Genomic DNA, 16,804 nt, shown 5'->3' on the forward strand with positions numbered 1-16,804 from the left:
AGGGACAGTATACTATAAAATTGTTTTTCCCTTAATGTGTTTCCAATAACTTTTTTTTTACCAGCTGCAGAGTATAAAATGTTTGAGATTTGCTTTTTAAGGTTAATTTGTGTATATGAATTATATGATTTGTGGTTTTGAAGCCACAACCTAATAAAATGGGTTAAGCTTGTAGGTATAATCAGATCTCGTTACTTTATCACATTGTGTACATATACCTGCTTCTTTATCTTATATCTGTCCATAAACCATTTAACAATACTTAGAGAGAACAATGGAAAATTAACATTTTATTACATTATCTCTTCTATACCCCACTGGGAATGTAATTTCTTCTGCTGGCTGTATTTACACAGCTTGGCCTTAAGGCCAAAAACATCCAGAATTGGTGGGGATACCACAGGCAAAATCAACTATTTCAAATGCCAATACAAGGTTAATGGAAATACTTGTAAACAATTTAATAGGCTCCAGCAGGTAAAGTGGATCATTGGGAACAAATTAGAGGGGAGACAATTTTTGAGTAAACTGTTCCTTTAAAGGGATACTAAATCCAATTGTCATGTTTAATGGTCCTTTAAGAATTCTGAGAAGCCAGTTACTATTTTTCAGAGCCAATGATGGAAATATATTCAGAAGTGAGATAATATCACTATAGTTTACTAGTCTGTGTTAGGGATATTCCTGATTCCTTATTTGGCTACTGTTATTTCTTACTCTTTTGACACTAGTGGGAATTTCTTGTTGTGTTTTATATACAGATAGCGATATATATACATATAAGAGCAAGATGTAAACGTTTATGAATCATAACTAACTGGATTGGTCAAAACGTGAACATAGTAGATGTTGCTCTTTAAAAATATGTCATACATTAATCAATAATATGCCTAAAATATATCTCTATTATGACCACTGAAAAATGTCTCCATAATCTTGAGTGTTTTATGTGTTCAGTATATATGTTAATTTGATTTGTTTTATGAGTCATTTATACATAATGACCTATATAACACTTATCTGCACATTTGCTCTGTGAATGAGATTACCCTCTTTCAAATAAGGTGTCGGCCCGTCTAATTTTTTAGGTGAAAACCATTGCCATTACCACCATTACCATCACACAAATGTGCAGTGTTTGACGGAGGGGAGGGGGCAATTTTTAGAGCCCCTATTCCTCCCCCATAAAACATAGAGGGGTATGTGATACCAGTTTAGAAAGAAGGGCAGTTACCTACCTGATATTTTACTGTATAGGGGGCAGTGTATCTAAAGGAACCACTATCCCCTAATAAGTCTCTTTAGATAGCCGGTGATTGCTGCCATTTGAATAGCAATCACCTAATATGCTAGGTGCTTTTTACAGTGCTCTGGGGACCCTAGAACACCAAAATAAGCACTAAAACAGGGTAAGCGACCTCTCTTTTTCACAGCTGGTAGCTAAATGTTGTAACTATTACAAATATCTCCCAGCATTGGTTCTATTTTGGGGATTCCCACAATTTTAAGAGCCCTTTATTACGCCCACCATAATAATATACCGCAACACTCCACATTTGGAAGAGTAACGTAATTTGGACGTGGCTAGGAATGTGCATACTTTGTAAAAATGGGTTAAGCCACCCCCTTTTTTTATTCTTTAAGGTTTTTAGATATTTTCTACTTGCTTAATTTCTGCATTAATAGAAGATGGTGCAACGTAACAAAAATGTATGTGTTATCCTAATTAAACTATATATATATATATATATATATATATATATATATATATATATATATATATATATATATATATACAATGTGGTGTTTTGTTTAAGTGAACTGATGCTTAATAATGTTTTTTTAAGTTTTAGTTAATAAATGTCATTGTAGGAGATATATATATATATATATATATATATATTTCAATGTAGTGTTTCAGGAGGTGAACTGATGCTAAATATGGAGCATAAAACGTGTTTGATAACCTTAAGAAATAATGGCCCCTGTGCTGCTGTTCACTATGAAAAAAAATGACATTTTTTTCATCTTATGGTAGTGTTTTGCCATCATATATTTCTGAAAACGAAAATTAATTTCTAAAAATTGCTTGGTCTTTTGGGATTTTTTTTTATATATATATATATATATATATTTGTGAATGTTGAGATGTTATATTGGTTTCACTGGTAAAAATAAATAATTGAAATGGGTATATATTTGTTTTTTGTTAAGTTGCCTAATAATTATGCACAGTAATAGTCACCTGCACACACAGATATCCCCCTAAAATAGCTATAACTAAAAACTACTTCCAAAACTATTCAGCTTTGATATTAATGAGTTTTTTGGGTTCATTGAGAACATGGTTGTTGTTCAATAATAAAATTAATCCTCAAAAATACAACTTGCCTAATAATTCTGCACTCCCTGTAGTTTCTCACTTAATTTATGTTAATACTCCTTCTAGTACAAGCACCTAACCCAGGTTTATGTTCACAAATATATTACATATTAATAAAGGAATCATTTTATACCAGAGTAGTGCCATTGGCATACTAATTTCACTTCTCAGTATTCTTGCCAACATCCGAGATCCATATAAATTGCCACCAGTATATTCCACTGACTTTTTTTTTTTTTTTAAGGAGCCATATGGCTATATGAATTTTAACTATAAAGTTCAAGAAAAATAAATAGCTCTAACATAGATAAAAAGGAAGAAGACATAAAAAAAAAACTCCCACATGTATTTGGTGTTTTCTCTGTGTAAAACCTGCTGACTGTTTTACATAATAGTTAGCCACAACTTTCATCTAACTTTCACATATTGTATAGAGCAGGCACCTAAAGATAAATATGGAGTATTCACCCCAGATTTAATGAAGTGGCATAAAGCTATTAAAATGAATGTTAAGTCAAAATTAAACATTCATAATTCAGAAAGCCTATGCAATTTTAAACAATTTTCAACTTTGCTTCTATTATCTAATTGCTTTGTTCTACTGATATCCTTTGTTGAAAAGCATACCTAGATAGGCTCAGGAGCAACAATGCACTGATGGGATCTAGCGGCTGATTGGTGGCTACACATATGCCTCCTGTCATTGTCTCACCTGATGTGTTTACCTAACTCTCACAGACTTTCATGTTTAGATTGAAAGATTTAAAAAAACCTTAACTCATGGAAAACATGTAAACACCTACACACAATTAAACATTCACATAATAAAGATAAATAAATACAAACTCATGTAACATGGTTGCTACAAGGGGCCATAAGAAGATAGAACATAAGGCACAGGATAGTGAGTCATTAGTTTAGTCATTTTGACAGCACATAAGCTAAATAAATGTTATGCTGTCTAGAAGTACTGAGATGTTTGTGGAATGATACTAGGAAGCCATGTCCCTACTAATTTGTACATTCATATCATCTGGTTACAAATTTACTTGCATGAAATAAAACCTTACCCAATCTTAGTTTTATCCTTTAACTTTGTGCACAGCCCTGATTTGTTTTTCTTGCTTTCTTTCGCCTTTGGTTTGGACTTGGCTTTCCGTCCTCTCTTCTCTTCACGGCCCTCAGAAGAGGAGACACTAGGAAAGTTCTCAGGACTCATGACCCGGGGAATGTTCCTTTCACCCCTTTCCTTGGCTTTTGCGATGGCTTCAGAAATGATGCGATTGGCCTTTTCCTGCTTACTTTCAGAGTCACCCTTCTTTTTGGGGCGTTTCTCCGATGCCGACCTCACCTTGGAATTCGACAACTTTTGGTAGTTTCGGGAACCATCAAGCTGTTTGGAGGAGGGAGGCTGTGAAACAAATAAAAATAATTCAACATACAGTATTGTCCAATTTCACAGCAGATTAAACAAATATAGTCTAAATAAACTGCTTCTGCATTTGTTATGTGCACCGTGTTGCTAGTTGGTTTTTTTTATTATTATTATTGATAAGACCAAAAAAAGACCAAACATTCATCACTATTAAATTCAAGATAAAAAAAACAACAACAATTACAAACAAATACTAATAGATATAATAAAAACAAATGAACAATTAAAATGTACTAAAATTGTGTTATTCCTAGAAGGATGTAATAAATCTTTTCATGAGAAACAAACATTTATTTTCAATCTGGAAACAAAAACATAAAAATAAATGTAATCAGTTCAGAAACTGAACAACTGAAGAGTAAAATCAGAAAAGCTTTCTTTTTAATCTGGATAGAAAAAAACTATTTGAACAATGCTAACAGAGAGCAGAAGCAAACAAAATAGGGCTTTATAAATCCAAGGATCCAGGAATTCTGAAATTTAAAGGGACAGTCTAGTCAAAAATAAACTTTCATGATTCAGATAGGGCATGTAATTTTAAACAATTTTCCAATTTACTTTTATCACCAATTTTGCTTTGTTCTCTTGGTATTTTTAGTTGAAAGCTTAACCTAGGAGGTTCATGTGCTAATTTCTTAGACCTTGAAGGCCACCTCTTTTCAAAATGCATTTTAACAGTTTTTCACCACTAGAGGGTGTTAGTTTATGTATTTCATATAGATAACACTGTGCGCATGCACGTGAAGTTATCTGGGAGCAGGCACTGATTGGCTAAACTGTTAGTCTGTCAAAAGAACTGAAATAAAGGGGTAGTTTACAGAGGCTTAGATACAAGATAATCACAGAGGTTAAAAGTATATTAATATAACTGTGTTGGTTATGCAAAACTGGGGAATGGGTAATAAAAGGGATTATCTATCTTTTAAAATAATAAAAATTCTGGTGTAGACTGTCCCTTTAACTTTTGAGTATTTGAGGATTATTCTGACTATAATCTTTAATATTAAAAATATATCTATAGTATATGGGTTTTTTTTACAATAATAAATACATTTTAAAACAATTTAACAAAATGAAATACATTATTTATACAAAATTACTTTACTTTTGACCCAGACTATCCTAATTTTTACTTGAATAGCTCAATTAGAATTGGCCCTATCTATATATTTATGTGTATATATAAAAATGTAACTATATGTGCATATCATTTTCCATCATATTAACATCTATTCTATATTTATACATATATATATATATATATATATATATATATATATATATATATATATATATATATATATATATATATATATATATATATTGCAATTCCCTGAATAGATAATAAAAAAAATACTTTAAAAATGTCCTTTTAAACTTGTAAATGCAGTGAAAAAGTCCACAATTGCTAGAATAGAAAATCATAGATATGACTGTATAGAGTGTAGATTTAAAAATGTATTGTAGTTTTTTTTTTAATGGATTATTCTCCTTTGTTTAATAAATTTACCATTTCTTGCCAGCCTTGTGGACTCCTGTTCCTGTCAACTGAAATAACCTAAGGGTATTGTCCTTACCAGCCAATAAGCAATACTTAAGTACGAAGTATATATCTACAACAAATTGCAATTTTAACAGATTTCACTTAACTTTTTCAACATATAATTTGTCCTCTTCATACATGTTTTGTCAATAATTTATTATCAGTTATTTATTATAAGGAACAAATTTACTTAAATTTGAAACTACAGTGTATTTATAATGTTTTATTTACTTGACGAAGCAAAGCAACTCCAGTGCTGTATAATCAGTTGGAGCATTTAAAAATATATATATATATATATATATATATATATATTTTAGCAAGTCATACAATGTTCACAGTATGTTTCAGCCACTGAGAATCACTGTACATATAAATAAAAGAGCGCATAAAGCAATGTTAAGATATTTTGCAGGGGTAACATATCTGTTATGGAGGTGATTGGCCAGTGAAGGAGTAACTCTATGGTTATCACTTTTATTAACTCTCCCAGAATCCCCATCTCATTCTCACAGTTTATTGGCTTGCTTCTGACAGACACATCATTCATTCAAAATTAACACCAACTGATTTGACCAGGAATTCTTTTTTTGGCATTCTCTTTTTTATATTTAAATACAATATATTTTTTGTTTATGCATTTGAGATGACAAACAAATAAATAAAAATAAAATGTAAGCACATTTACATTGAAAAGGTATAGCAAATAAATGTGTATCAACAATTCAAAATTGAAAACAAATTCAGGCAATTTATCAATAAAATAATAATATCAAATCTTTACCAGGCAAATTCAGCACAAATACATAAAGTGAAATGTATTAAGCAAGCATAAATATAAGAAAAAATTAACTGTGTCAGGCCAAAGCTAAATAAATCAATTTTTGGGGGGATTTTCTTGTTTTTTTTTGACAGCTCTACGCATTTAGGTTTTAACAAATATAAAGCTGTTAAGGTGAGCCATTTGATAATAAACCAACAGATCAAGGGAAAGAAACACAAAGAATATCTTCATAAAAATATAAAATGTAATTTTGACAGAAAACACAATACAACAGGCATTTATGTATTTATAAACCAGAAATAAATAAAAAGAAAAAAAAAATCAATAAAAAATCATTTATTTTCTTAAGTACCTCATCAAGGGATTAAAAAAAAAAAAACGCAGATGCTGTAGCTAATGATAAATAAGCTTGTTAAGGCTTTATATGCAAAGCAATGCAGATGTATCATGCGCTAAAAATAGAAATATAAAACATACATAGTATATATATATGCATAATTTTATGAATTTATCCAAGGAAAAAAAACACATTTGTGACTACAAATAGATGTAGCGACAAAATAAAATAAAAAATAATATGGAAATAAGCATTTTATGTGCATATAAACCTTTATAACGTGCACATCCATCGACAATATACATACAAAGGCAGAATAAATCACAAAAATAAACAAAACACACAACTGCATGACATAAAACAGAAATATATACAAATATTAATTATGTAAATGGTCCTCACTGACATTCTGCCTTAATTAATACTAGCTTCCTTGCAGCTTTTTCTTAAATGTTATTATACATATATATTTCTATTGCAGACTACATAATCTATGCAGCTTAATGAACAAAACACTCTCATTATAGCCAAAAAATTATCCGCCACATCAGCAGAGCCTGATTTTGCAGAATATGAACCTCTCTTAAATAATTCAAATGTAAAAAAAATAGCCAACAATCCTTTCTGCACATAATCACCAGTATATCTATGAGATATATATATATATATATATATATATATATATATATAGATAGATAGATAGATAGATAGATAGATAGATATTTCCCCAGCCTAATTTAATCTGCAAATTAAAGAGAGAATCAAGAAATGTCACTTCCCTGCCGCTCACCCATCTATAAGCTGTTGTGGGCAGCACAGTGAGATGCTGATGGGGGTCTCCACATGCATCCTGGGACCCTGAGGTAACAGGACATACAGTGTGTGTGCCTGGGGGGGGCTACAGTCTCACAGACTGAGATGTATGTATATGCAGAGCAGGCAGCCACTCAGTCAAGATGGCGATAGAGAAAGGCCAGTTATAAGGGAGGTTATACAGCCCTGTCAGCCACCCCCTCCTTTCGCTCTCTCATTCAGCCTTTCACTTACCCTTCCTCTTGGCCTCTTCGTTGAAGACATTCCTGCTCTCAAAGGATTTTTTCTCTCTGCAACACCCCCCTCCGACAATAAACCTCCCCCCTTATACAGGACAGCTTCAATACCAAGACATTGATAGAAACTAGCTTCTCAGCAGAAGGAGCAAGCAGCCTTCACAGCACCTACACATTGTGTATTGTGAATTTGATATATATTTATTTTCCTGATGATGTGGGCGAAGGAGGAGGGGGAATGAAGAGATACCACAAGCTTCCAAATGGAGATACAGATGGATTCAGGACCTCAGCATCGTTGTAAGAAATGGCAAAAGCGTAGGAGAGAGCGAGACCGAGAGAGAAGAAAAAAAAAAAAAAAAAAGGAATACACAGCAGCATCAAAATGCATCAGCATGAATATTAGAGATGCCGATAAAAAAAAAAAAAAAAAGAAAAGAAAAAAAAATAACACATATACACTGATACTGGGCATGAGCGTCCAGCAGGGGGAGCTGAGCAGTGTTGTGTTATTGTATTAGATTCCATGGTTTAACCCTTTCTTCCCAGAGTGGGAATACACCAAGATCCTGCTAGAAGAGACAGCACCCTCTGGCAGTGAAAAATGTAAAAAGAAAGTCTGCGTTCTACAAGACTTCTCATGTTTGAAATGTCATTTGTTCTTTTTTTTGTAAATAAACTGAACCTAAACTACAATGGGTCTGTTTAAGGATTTATATCCTCTACTGGATGACATCAGCTTGGAGAATTGCTGCATGGCCAGAGACAGCGCTTGCATAACGAAGTATAAGAAGAAGTGAAAGTAAAAACAGGCCTAGGTTCACTAAGGATTATCTCTCAAATTCTTAATGAACAGAGTAAGCTCTCCATTTCTTTGTGAACACAATCTGGAGAGATTTGTCTCACTGAAGTTTCACCAGATTGATAAAGGGACTTTAAACAACATCACCCCATTATCATTTGGATGGATCGTTTTAAGGAAAATTAAACAAAATTGCATATATACATTCAAGATTATTTTTCCTGCTTTTGCTTTAAATACTTCAGGAAATGATGCAGGTGCCCTTCCTTAAGAGAGGCTAAAGAACCTCCATGATACGTCGTTGAGATTTACCTAAGCCTGCAATATTCTATATAGGGATTGATTAGATCAGAGTGCAACCTTATTTACATCTATCCCAAATTGGCAACAGCACATAAGCCCAGGACCATGGATTCCATCTGGCATTCCAAGTGGTATATCCCTGAACTGTTCTTTTTATTTACAAATCCTTATAATTTGCGATAATAAAATGACAATGTTATATGATTTTCAAATATTTTCTATTGGAGTGCATAGCTTAAAGGGACATAAAACCCCCAAAAAATGTATTTTATGGTTCAGATAGAACAATTTTAAACAACTTTTGCGTTTTCTTATAATCCTCTGTTGAAAAGCAGGAAGGTAAGTTTAGAAGTGTACATTTGTCTGCAGCACTATTTCCTGCGATTAAGTGCCCCAGACATGTGCACGCTAACTATCTAGACATCTCTTCAACAAAGAATAACATGAGAATGGAGCAATTTTGATAAAGTACAATTGATTTGAAAATGTTTTACTTGTACGCTCTATCTAAATCATGAAAGAAAAAATGTGGGTTCCATGACCCTTTAACTGCTGATATATGCTATGAGTTTAATGTCCATTTAATGTATGCAAGTCATTATGGTGAGGTGATGCAAAAAAGTGTAATTATATAACATATTAAATAAACGTATGGAGAGGGCAAGCTTCAATTAATCAAAATATTTTCGTTTTATATAAAATCGTTTTATATATATTCAGAAATAATTATCATCATCAATAATCATCATCAGAATGATTTGGGATTACATTTTGTAATTGTATTTAAACAAAAATCTATAATCAAATGTGGAAGAATATGCATTTCTATCTGCTTTCAATGATAGAATTAATAACCTCCAGCTATGCTTGGATATCAGTTATTAAGAAGACATTTTGAAAATTACAGGGACATAATACTCATATGCTAAATCACTTGAAACTGATGCAGTATAACTGTAAAAAGCTGACAGGAAAATATCACCTGAGCATCTCTATGTAAAAGAGGAAGATATTTTACCTCACAATTTCCACAGCTCAGCAGAGTAAGTTCTGTGTAAAAAGTTATACTCAGCTGCTCCCAGCTGCAGGTAAAAATAAAAAACAAAATAAAGAAATGAACAGCAGCCAATCAGCATCAGCAGTGCTGATGTCATGAACTTTTTTACTGTGATCTCATGAGATTTTACTTAAAGGGCCACTAAACCCAAAATCTTTCTTTCATGATTCAGATAAAGAATAGAAATTTAAACAACATTACAATTTACTTCCATTATTTATTTTGCTTCATTTTTTAGATATCCTTAGTTGAAGAAAAAGCAATGCACATGGTGAGCAAATCACACAAGGCTTCTATGTGCAGCAACCAATCAGCAGCTAGTGAGCATATCTAGATATGCTTTTCATCAAAGAATATCAAGAGAATAAAACAAATTAGATAATATAAGTAAATTAGAAATATGTTTAAAATTGCATTCTCTTTCTAAATCATAAAAGAAAAAATGTGGGTGGAATGTCCCTTTAACTCTCATGAGATTTCATTGTTTCATTGTAAACTTCCTTAAGCTGAATAGGTAAATAACATGAGAGTGCACGAGGCTCAATCCTTCCGCTGTTCCAGGACATACCTACTAATTTGCTGCTTAGAAGTCCTTTACAATGTGATGTGGCTACTGAGGAACTTTTGAGATAAAATATCTTTCTTTTTTACATAGAGATGTTCAGGTGATATTGTCTAGTCAGCCTTTTACAGCTATGCTGCAGCACTTTCAAGTGTTTAAACATTTGGGTTGTTATGGCCCTTTAACGCAGCTGGAAATCACTGTATTTAATACAAATATTCTTAATAATTTAATAAGCAATCATATTGTTGGTTACTGAAGAGACATAAATTAATATTATACTTCAAAGCAGGAGAGCTGTAATTTGTCATTTTCATTTGAATGTCCCTGTAAATTAATAGAATAAATAATGCATAAAATGTTTACTTGAAATACTTCTTTTAAGCTGTTCGTATAACAGATTAACCTAGGCAAAGGCGAGTACAGCCTGTTAGAGTCAACTGGCACAGGACAATGTGATACAAGGATACTGCAGTAGTCTTACTTATCTTTTACGCCACCTTGGATAACATTGTTATGCGCTTTTGTGCAAGATCCCTAAAAGGACAGGAATCCCAAAAATGTTTCTTTCTTGATTCAGATAGAGTATACAATTTTAAACAACTTTGCATTTCTATTATCAGATTTGCTTTATTTTCTTGGTATCCTTTGTTGAAGGAGTAGCAATGGACTACTGGGAGCTAGCTAAGCACATCAAATGAGCCAATGACAAGAGGCATGTGTGAGCAGCAACCAATCTAGATATCATTTTCAACAAAAGGATACCAAGTGAACAAATCAATTAGATATCGAAGCAAATTGAAGACATGTATAAAATTGTTTGTGCTATCTGAATCATGAAATTTTAAATTGTGACATTACTGTCCCTTTAATCGGTTAAATTTCCACATCTTAAAATGGTGCACTGTTCAATCTTTCACTATAAAAATCAATTGCTGAATGATAGATAGATAGACAGTCAGACAGACAGACCGGTGATATACAGACATTGATAAAGATAGAAAGATCCAGGCTCTTATATTTCAATAATTTAGCCAACACAGGATCCATACTAACACTACGCCTGAAAACTTATAAAAAGAAAAAAAGACCAAATGTATTGGTAAAACTGATAGCAGGATAACTACTCAGACAGCACTGCTTGACTTCCAAGAACATTACAATAAACTAATGTCTTGCCCTTTGCCCAATAAATGATGTGAGGCAATGGCCTTGATATTAATAGTTATGTTAGTTCCCTGAGAAATAACAGAAAGCAGCTCTGGTGCTTTTTTCTGAATACAATATGATACAATCATTCTGCAAAACCATTGAATCAGCTCACTTTGTTTTTTTCTTTTTTTATTTAAATTAAAGGGATATGAAACTGAAAAATATATATTTTTGGATTTAGATAGAACATACAATTAAAAAAAAAAAAAAAGTTTCTAATTTACATCTATACTCAAATTTGCTTCATTCCCTTTGTATTCTGTGTAGAAGAGATACCTAGGTAGATGTCACAAACACTACATGGCAGGAAATAGTGCTGCCATCTAGTGCTTTTGCAAATGGATAACATACTTGCAAAACTGCTGCCGTATAGTGCTTCAGATACGTGCACGCGCCTGAGCTTATGTCCCTGCTTTTTAACAAAAGATACCAAAAGGACAAAGAAAATTTGATAATAGAATTAAAGAGTCATTTAAAATTGCATGTTGTATCTGAATCATGAAAGAAAAAAAATGGGTTTAATGTCTATTTAAAGGGTCAGTAAACTCAGAGGATGTAAAAGCTAACGCGAACGTCCTCTATATCCTTATAATCTAACCGCATTGTTAATTTAAAAAAATAAAATTGACATGTTTTATTAAATCAGTTTTGCAGCCTAACCATTACTCTATGTCCGTTCTCCAACCCCAGCACGGCATCTCCAATGTGGGAGGTATAGACCAACTCTGTACTTCCCACATGCAAATGCTGTGACTCACATTTAACCTCCCACTGAAGCTCGCTCACGCTCCTGTATCTAGTATATGCAATCTTGGAAGCATCGAACGCTTGACGTGAACTTATGATTTGGGGCATGCGCAGAACTAGGAATAGCGGAACCCAGAAGCAGATGATGTCGTCGTGCGCACGTTCGCATAGCAGGTACATTGTGCGACCGATATCAACATTATTGGATGAATGGGGATTCTTCCAATATATTGAAAAATAAAAAAAAAGCGGCAGTCATGGAGGCGGACAGTGAATACACAAGTGGTACAAGTTTGAGTTGAAAATAGATAAGATAAAAACTTTTATTTGAAGGGACAGTAAACCTAAAAAATAATGTTATATAGACAGACAGAGCAGGAGCGAGCTGCACTTAATGTTATGGCGCGGTCGGGCCGAGCTGTGACTACACAGCTGGCCCGATGCGCTATGTAAAAAAAACAGACCCGCTCAGCAGAGAGCAGGTCTGTAAAAGCGGCATATTTTTAAAAAAATTCAAATGGAAAAAAAAACTTTTACAACGATAGCACTAAAATAATGTTATATAATTCTGCACTATGTGAAGAATTATATAACATTATTTTTTAGGTTTACTGACACTTTAAACATTTGATGAATTAAACGTTGGTTAAATACATGTTGCACATGTCATTTTGACTGTGGAAATTCTGAGTATACTGTCCCTTTAAAATACGTATGATTTCTGATTGTTTCTTATATATTGGGCACTATCTATTATATATTGTATAACTTTCAAGACTATCGTCAAAGAAGTAAAAGATAGGTGGCCAAAACAAACAAAAAACACCATGACAAATAATTCAATATTGTTGATGATGGCCTGATATTCATGACTGTAGGTTTTTAATTTAACCAATAGTATCAACTTGGCAATAAGTAATTTCATATCATTTTGATTTATTTTTAAATTTCTAAACACTTTATTGCAATTATGAAGATCATACTTTATTTACAAATTAATTGTATATCTTAAAAGTGTAATTTGAACTATTTTTTTGTTTTTCATTAAAGGGATAAAAGGTCAAGATTGAAATGTGTATGGGTGCATTTCAATTTTAATTAGAAGCATTTTTGAAATATACTTTCATTAGCAAAAATGCTTTTAAGTAAAAGTTATTACTGTTTTTCAGAAGCATACGCACGTATGCTATGAAGGCCGTGCACATGTATTCAAGCTCAGAGAGTTGGTGGTGGTGTGTACTGTATCTGTGAAGAGTAAAATTTGTGTCATACAAGCCCCTATGACTGAGTCGTAGTGATTGAACAGTGGTGCACAGGTTCTCGTAGTATATTTGTGTGTTGCTGCTGAAAACCAATAGCCTTTACTAGAAGAATTTTTGCTAATAGAAGTAAAATTTGCAAAAAATGCTTCTATTTCAATCTGAATTGTACCCATGCACAAGATGGATAAAATCTTTTTTATTTTTTTTATTTAAATAGGATTTTTTTTTAAGTAAAAAGCTTTTTGAGGAAAAAACAGAATTTATGCTTACCTGATAAATTTCTCTCTTACGGTGTATCCGGTCCACGGCTTCATCCTTACTTGTGGGATATTCTCAATCCCTACAGGAAGTGGCAAAGAGAGCACACAGCAGAGCTGTCCATATAGCTCCCCTCAGGCTCCGCCCCCCCCACTCATTCGACCGACGGTTAGGAGAAAAAGGAGAACCATAGGGTGCAGTGGTGACTGTAGTTTACAAAATAAATTTAAACCTGACTTAATTGCCATGGCGGGCCGTGGACCGGATACACCGTAAGAGAAAGAAATTTATCAGGTAAGCATAAATTCTGTTTTCTCTTACATTGGTGTATCCGGTCCACGGCTTCATCCTTACTTGTGGGAACCAATACCAAAGCTTTAGGACACGGATGAAGGGAGGGAACAAGTCAGGTAACCTAAACGGAAGGCACCACTGCTTGCAAAACCTTTCTCCCAAAAATAGCCTCCGAAGAAGCAAAAGTATCGAATTTGTAAAATTTGGCAAATGTATGCAGTGAAGACCAAGTCGCTGCCTTACAAATCTGTTCAACAGAAGCCTCATTCTTGAAAGCCCATGTGGAAGCCACAGCTCTAGTGGAATGAGCTGTAATTCGTTCAGGAGGCTGCCTTCCAGCAGTCTCATAAGCCAACCGGATGATGCTTTTCAGCCAGAAAGACAGAGAGTTAGCAGTCGCTTTTTGACCTCTCCTCTTGCCAGAATAGACGACAAACAAGGATGATGTTTGTCTGAAATCCTTAGTTGCTTTTAAACCAGGCTTGGTACACAAAACGACCTTATCTGTATGGAACACCAGATAGGGTGAGTTACACTGCAAAGCAGACAATTCAGAAACTCTTCGAGTAGAAGAAATAGCTACCAAAAACAAAACTTTCCAATATAGTAACTTAATATCTATGGAATGTAGAGGTTCAAACGAAACCCCTTGAAGAACTGAAAGAACTAAATTTAGACTCCATGAAGGAGCCACAGGTCTGTAGACAGGCTTGATCCTAACTAAGGCCTGTACAAACGCCTGAACATCTGGCACGGCTGCCAGACGCTTGTGCAACAGAATAGACAGAGCAGATATCTGTCCCTTTAAGGAACTAGCTGCCAACCCTTTCTCCAATCCTTCTTGGAGAAAGGATAGTAACCTTGGAATCCTAATCTTACTCCACGAGTAACCCTTGGATTCGCACCAACAAAGATATTTCCGCCATATCTTATGGTAAATCTAGTATCTATAACTGATTCAGAGAACCCACGCTTAGCTAGAATTAAGCGTTCAATCTCCAAGAAGTCAGTTGCAGAGAAACTAGGTTTGGATGCTTGAATGGACCTTGGATTAGAAGGTCCTGCCTCAAAGGTAGCTTCCATGGTGGAGCCGATGACATATCCACCAGGTCTGCATACCAAGTCCTGCGTGGCCACGCAGGAGCTATCAGAATTACCAAAGCCTTCTCCTGCTTGATTCTGGCTACTAGCCGAGGGAGAAGAGGAAACGGTGGAAAGACATAAGCTAGATTGAACGACCAAGGCGCCACTAAGGCATCTATCAATGTCGCCTTGGGATCCCTGGACCTGGACCCGTAACGTGGAACTTTGGAGTTCTGGCGTGACGCCATCAGATCCAGATCTGGAATGCCCCATATTTGGGTTAGCTGGGCAAAAACCTCCGGGTGGAGTTCCCACTCCCCCGGATGGAAAGTCTGACGACTCAGATAATCCGCCTCCCAGTTGTCCACTCCTGGGATGTAAATTGCGGATAGATTGCAGGAGTGATCCTCTGCCCATTTGATGATCTTGGATACCTCCCTCATCGCCAGGGAACTCTTTGTTCCTCCCTGATGACTGATGTACGCTACAGTCGTGATGTTGTCCGACTGAAATCTGATGAATTTGGCCTCCGCTAGCTGAGGCCAGGTCTGGAGCGCATTGAATATCGCTCTCAATTCCAAAATGTTTATCGGGAGAAGAGCTTCTTCCCGAGACCATAGACCCTGAGCTTTCAGGGAGTCCCAGACCGCACCCCAGCCTAAGAGGCTGGCGTCGGTCGTGACAATGATCCACTCCGGTCTGCGGAAACTCATTCCCTGAGACAGGTGATCCTGAGACAACCACCAGAGGAGTGAGTCTCTGGTTTTCTGGTCCATTTGAATCTGGGGAGACAAATATGCATAATCCCCATTACACTGTTTGAGCATGCACAGTTGCAGTGGTCTTAGATGAATTCGGGCAAAAGGGACTACGTCCATTGCCGCAACCATTAGCCCTATTACCTCCATGCACTGAGCCTCAGAAGGCTGAGGAATGGCATGAAGAACTCGACAAGTATTCGAAAGTTTTGACTTCCTGACCTCCGTCAGAAAGATTTTAATTTCTACAGAGTCTATTATTGTTCCCAGGAAGGGAACCCTTGTGAACGGGGACAGAGAACTTTTTTCTACGTTCACCTTCCACCCGTGAGACCATAGAAAGGCCAGAACAATGTCCGTATGAGCCTTTGCTCTGTGAAAGGACGACGCTTGTATTAAGATGTCGTCTAGGTAAGGTGCTACTGCAATGCCCCTTAGTACCACTAGAAGGGACCCTAGCACCTTTGTGAAAATTCTGGGAGCAGTGGCCAATCCGAAGGGAAGAGCCACGAACTGGTAATGCTTGTCCAGAAAGGCAAACCTTAGGAACTGATGGTGATCTTTGTGGATAGGAATATGCAGGTACGCATCCTTTAAATCCACGGTAGTCATATATTTACCCTCCTGGATCATTGGTAAAATTGTCCGAATGGTTTCCATTTTGAATGATGGAACTCTGAGGAATTTGTTTAGGATTTTTAAATCCAGGATTGGCCTGAAAGTTCCTTCCTTTTTGGGAACTACAAACAGGTTTGAGTAAAAACCCAGTCCTTGTTCTGCAGTTGGAACTGGGTGTATCACTCCCATCTTTAGAAGGTCTTCTACGCAGCGTAAGAACGCCTGTCTCTTTGTCTGGTCTAAAGACAAGCGAGAAATGTGGAACCTTCCCCTTGGAGGAGAGTCCTTGAATTCTAGAAGGTACCCCTGAACAACAA

At 35.1% G+C, this 16,804-nt stretch overlaps 1 protein-coding gene across 10 annotated transcripts in view; it reads right to left on the bottom strand.

Moving 5' to 3' along the window:
* The window catches only part of CHD9 (chromodomain helicase DNA binding protein 9), a 648,673-nt gene that overhangs the window by 340,220 nt on the left and 291,649 nt on the right, over positions 1-16,804 (bottom strand). For 7 of the 10 annotated variants that reach the window (XM_053699504.1, XM_053699510.1, XM_053699505.1 and 4 more), the window contains one exon: positions 3,454-3,794. In XM_053699504.1, the coding sequence (XP_053555479.1) occupies positions 3,454-3,794 (341 nt within the window). Of the gene's footprint in view, positions 1-3,453; positions 3,795-7,529; positions 7,669-16,804 lie in introns of those variants that run through there. The other 3 variants (XM_053699511.1, XM_053699508.1, XM_053699507.1) reach the window with 1 other exon arrangement.

Source organism: Bombina bombina, chromosome 1 (assembly GCF_027579735.1).
Source record: "Bombina bombina isolate aBomBom1 chromosome 1, aBomBom1.pri, whole genome shotgun sequence".
Classification (NCBI taxonomy): Eukaryota; Metazoa; Chordata; class Amphibia; order Anura; family Bombinatoridae; genus Bombina; species Bombina bombina.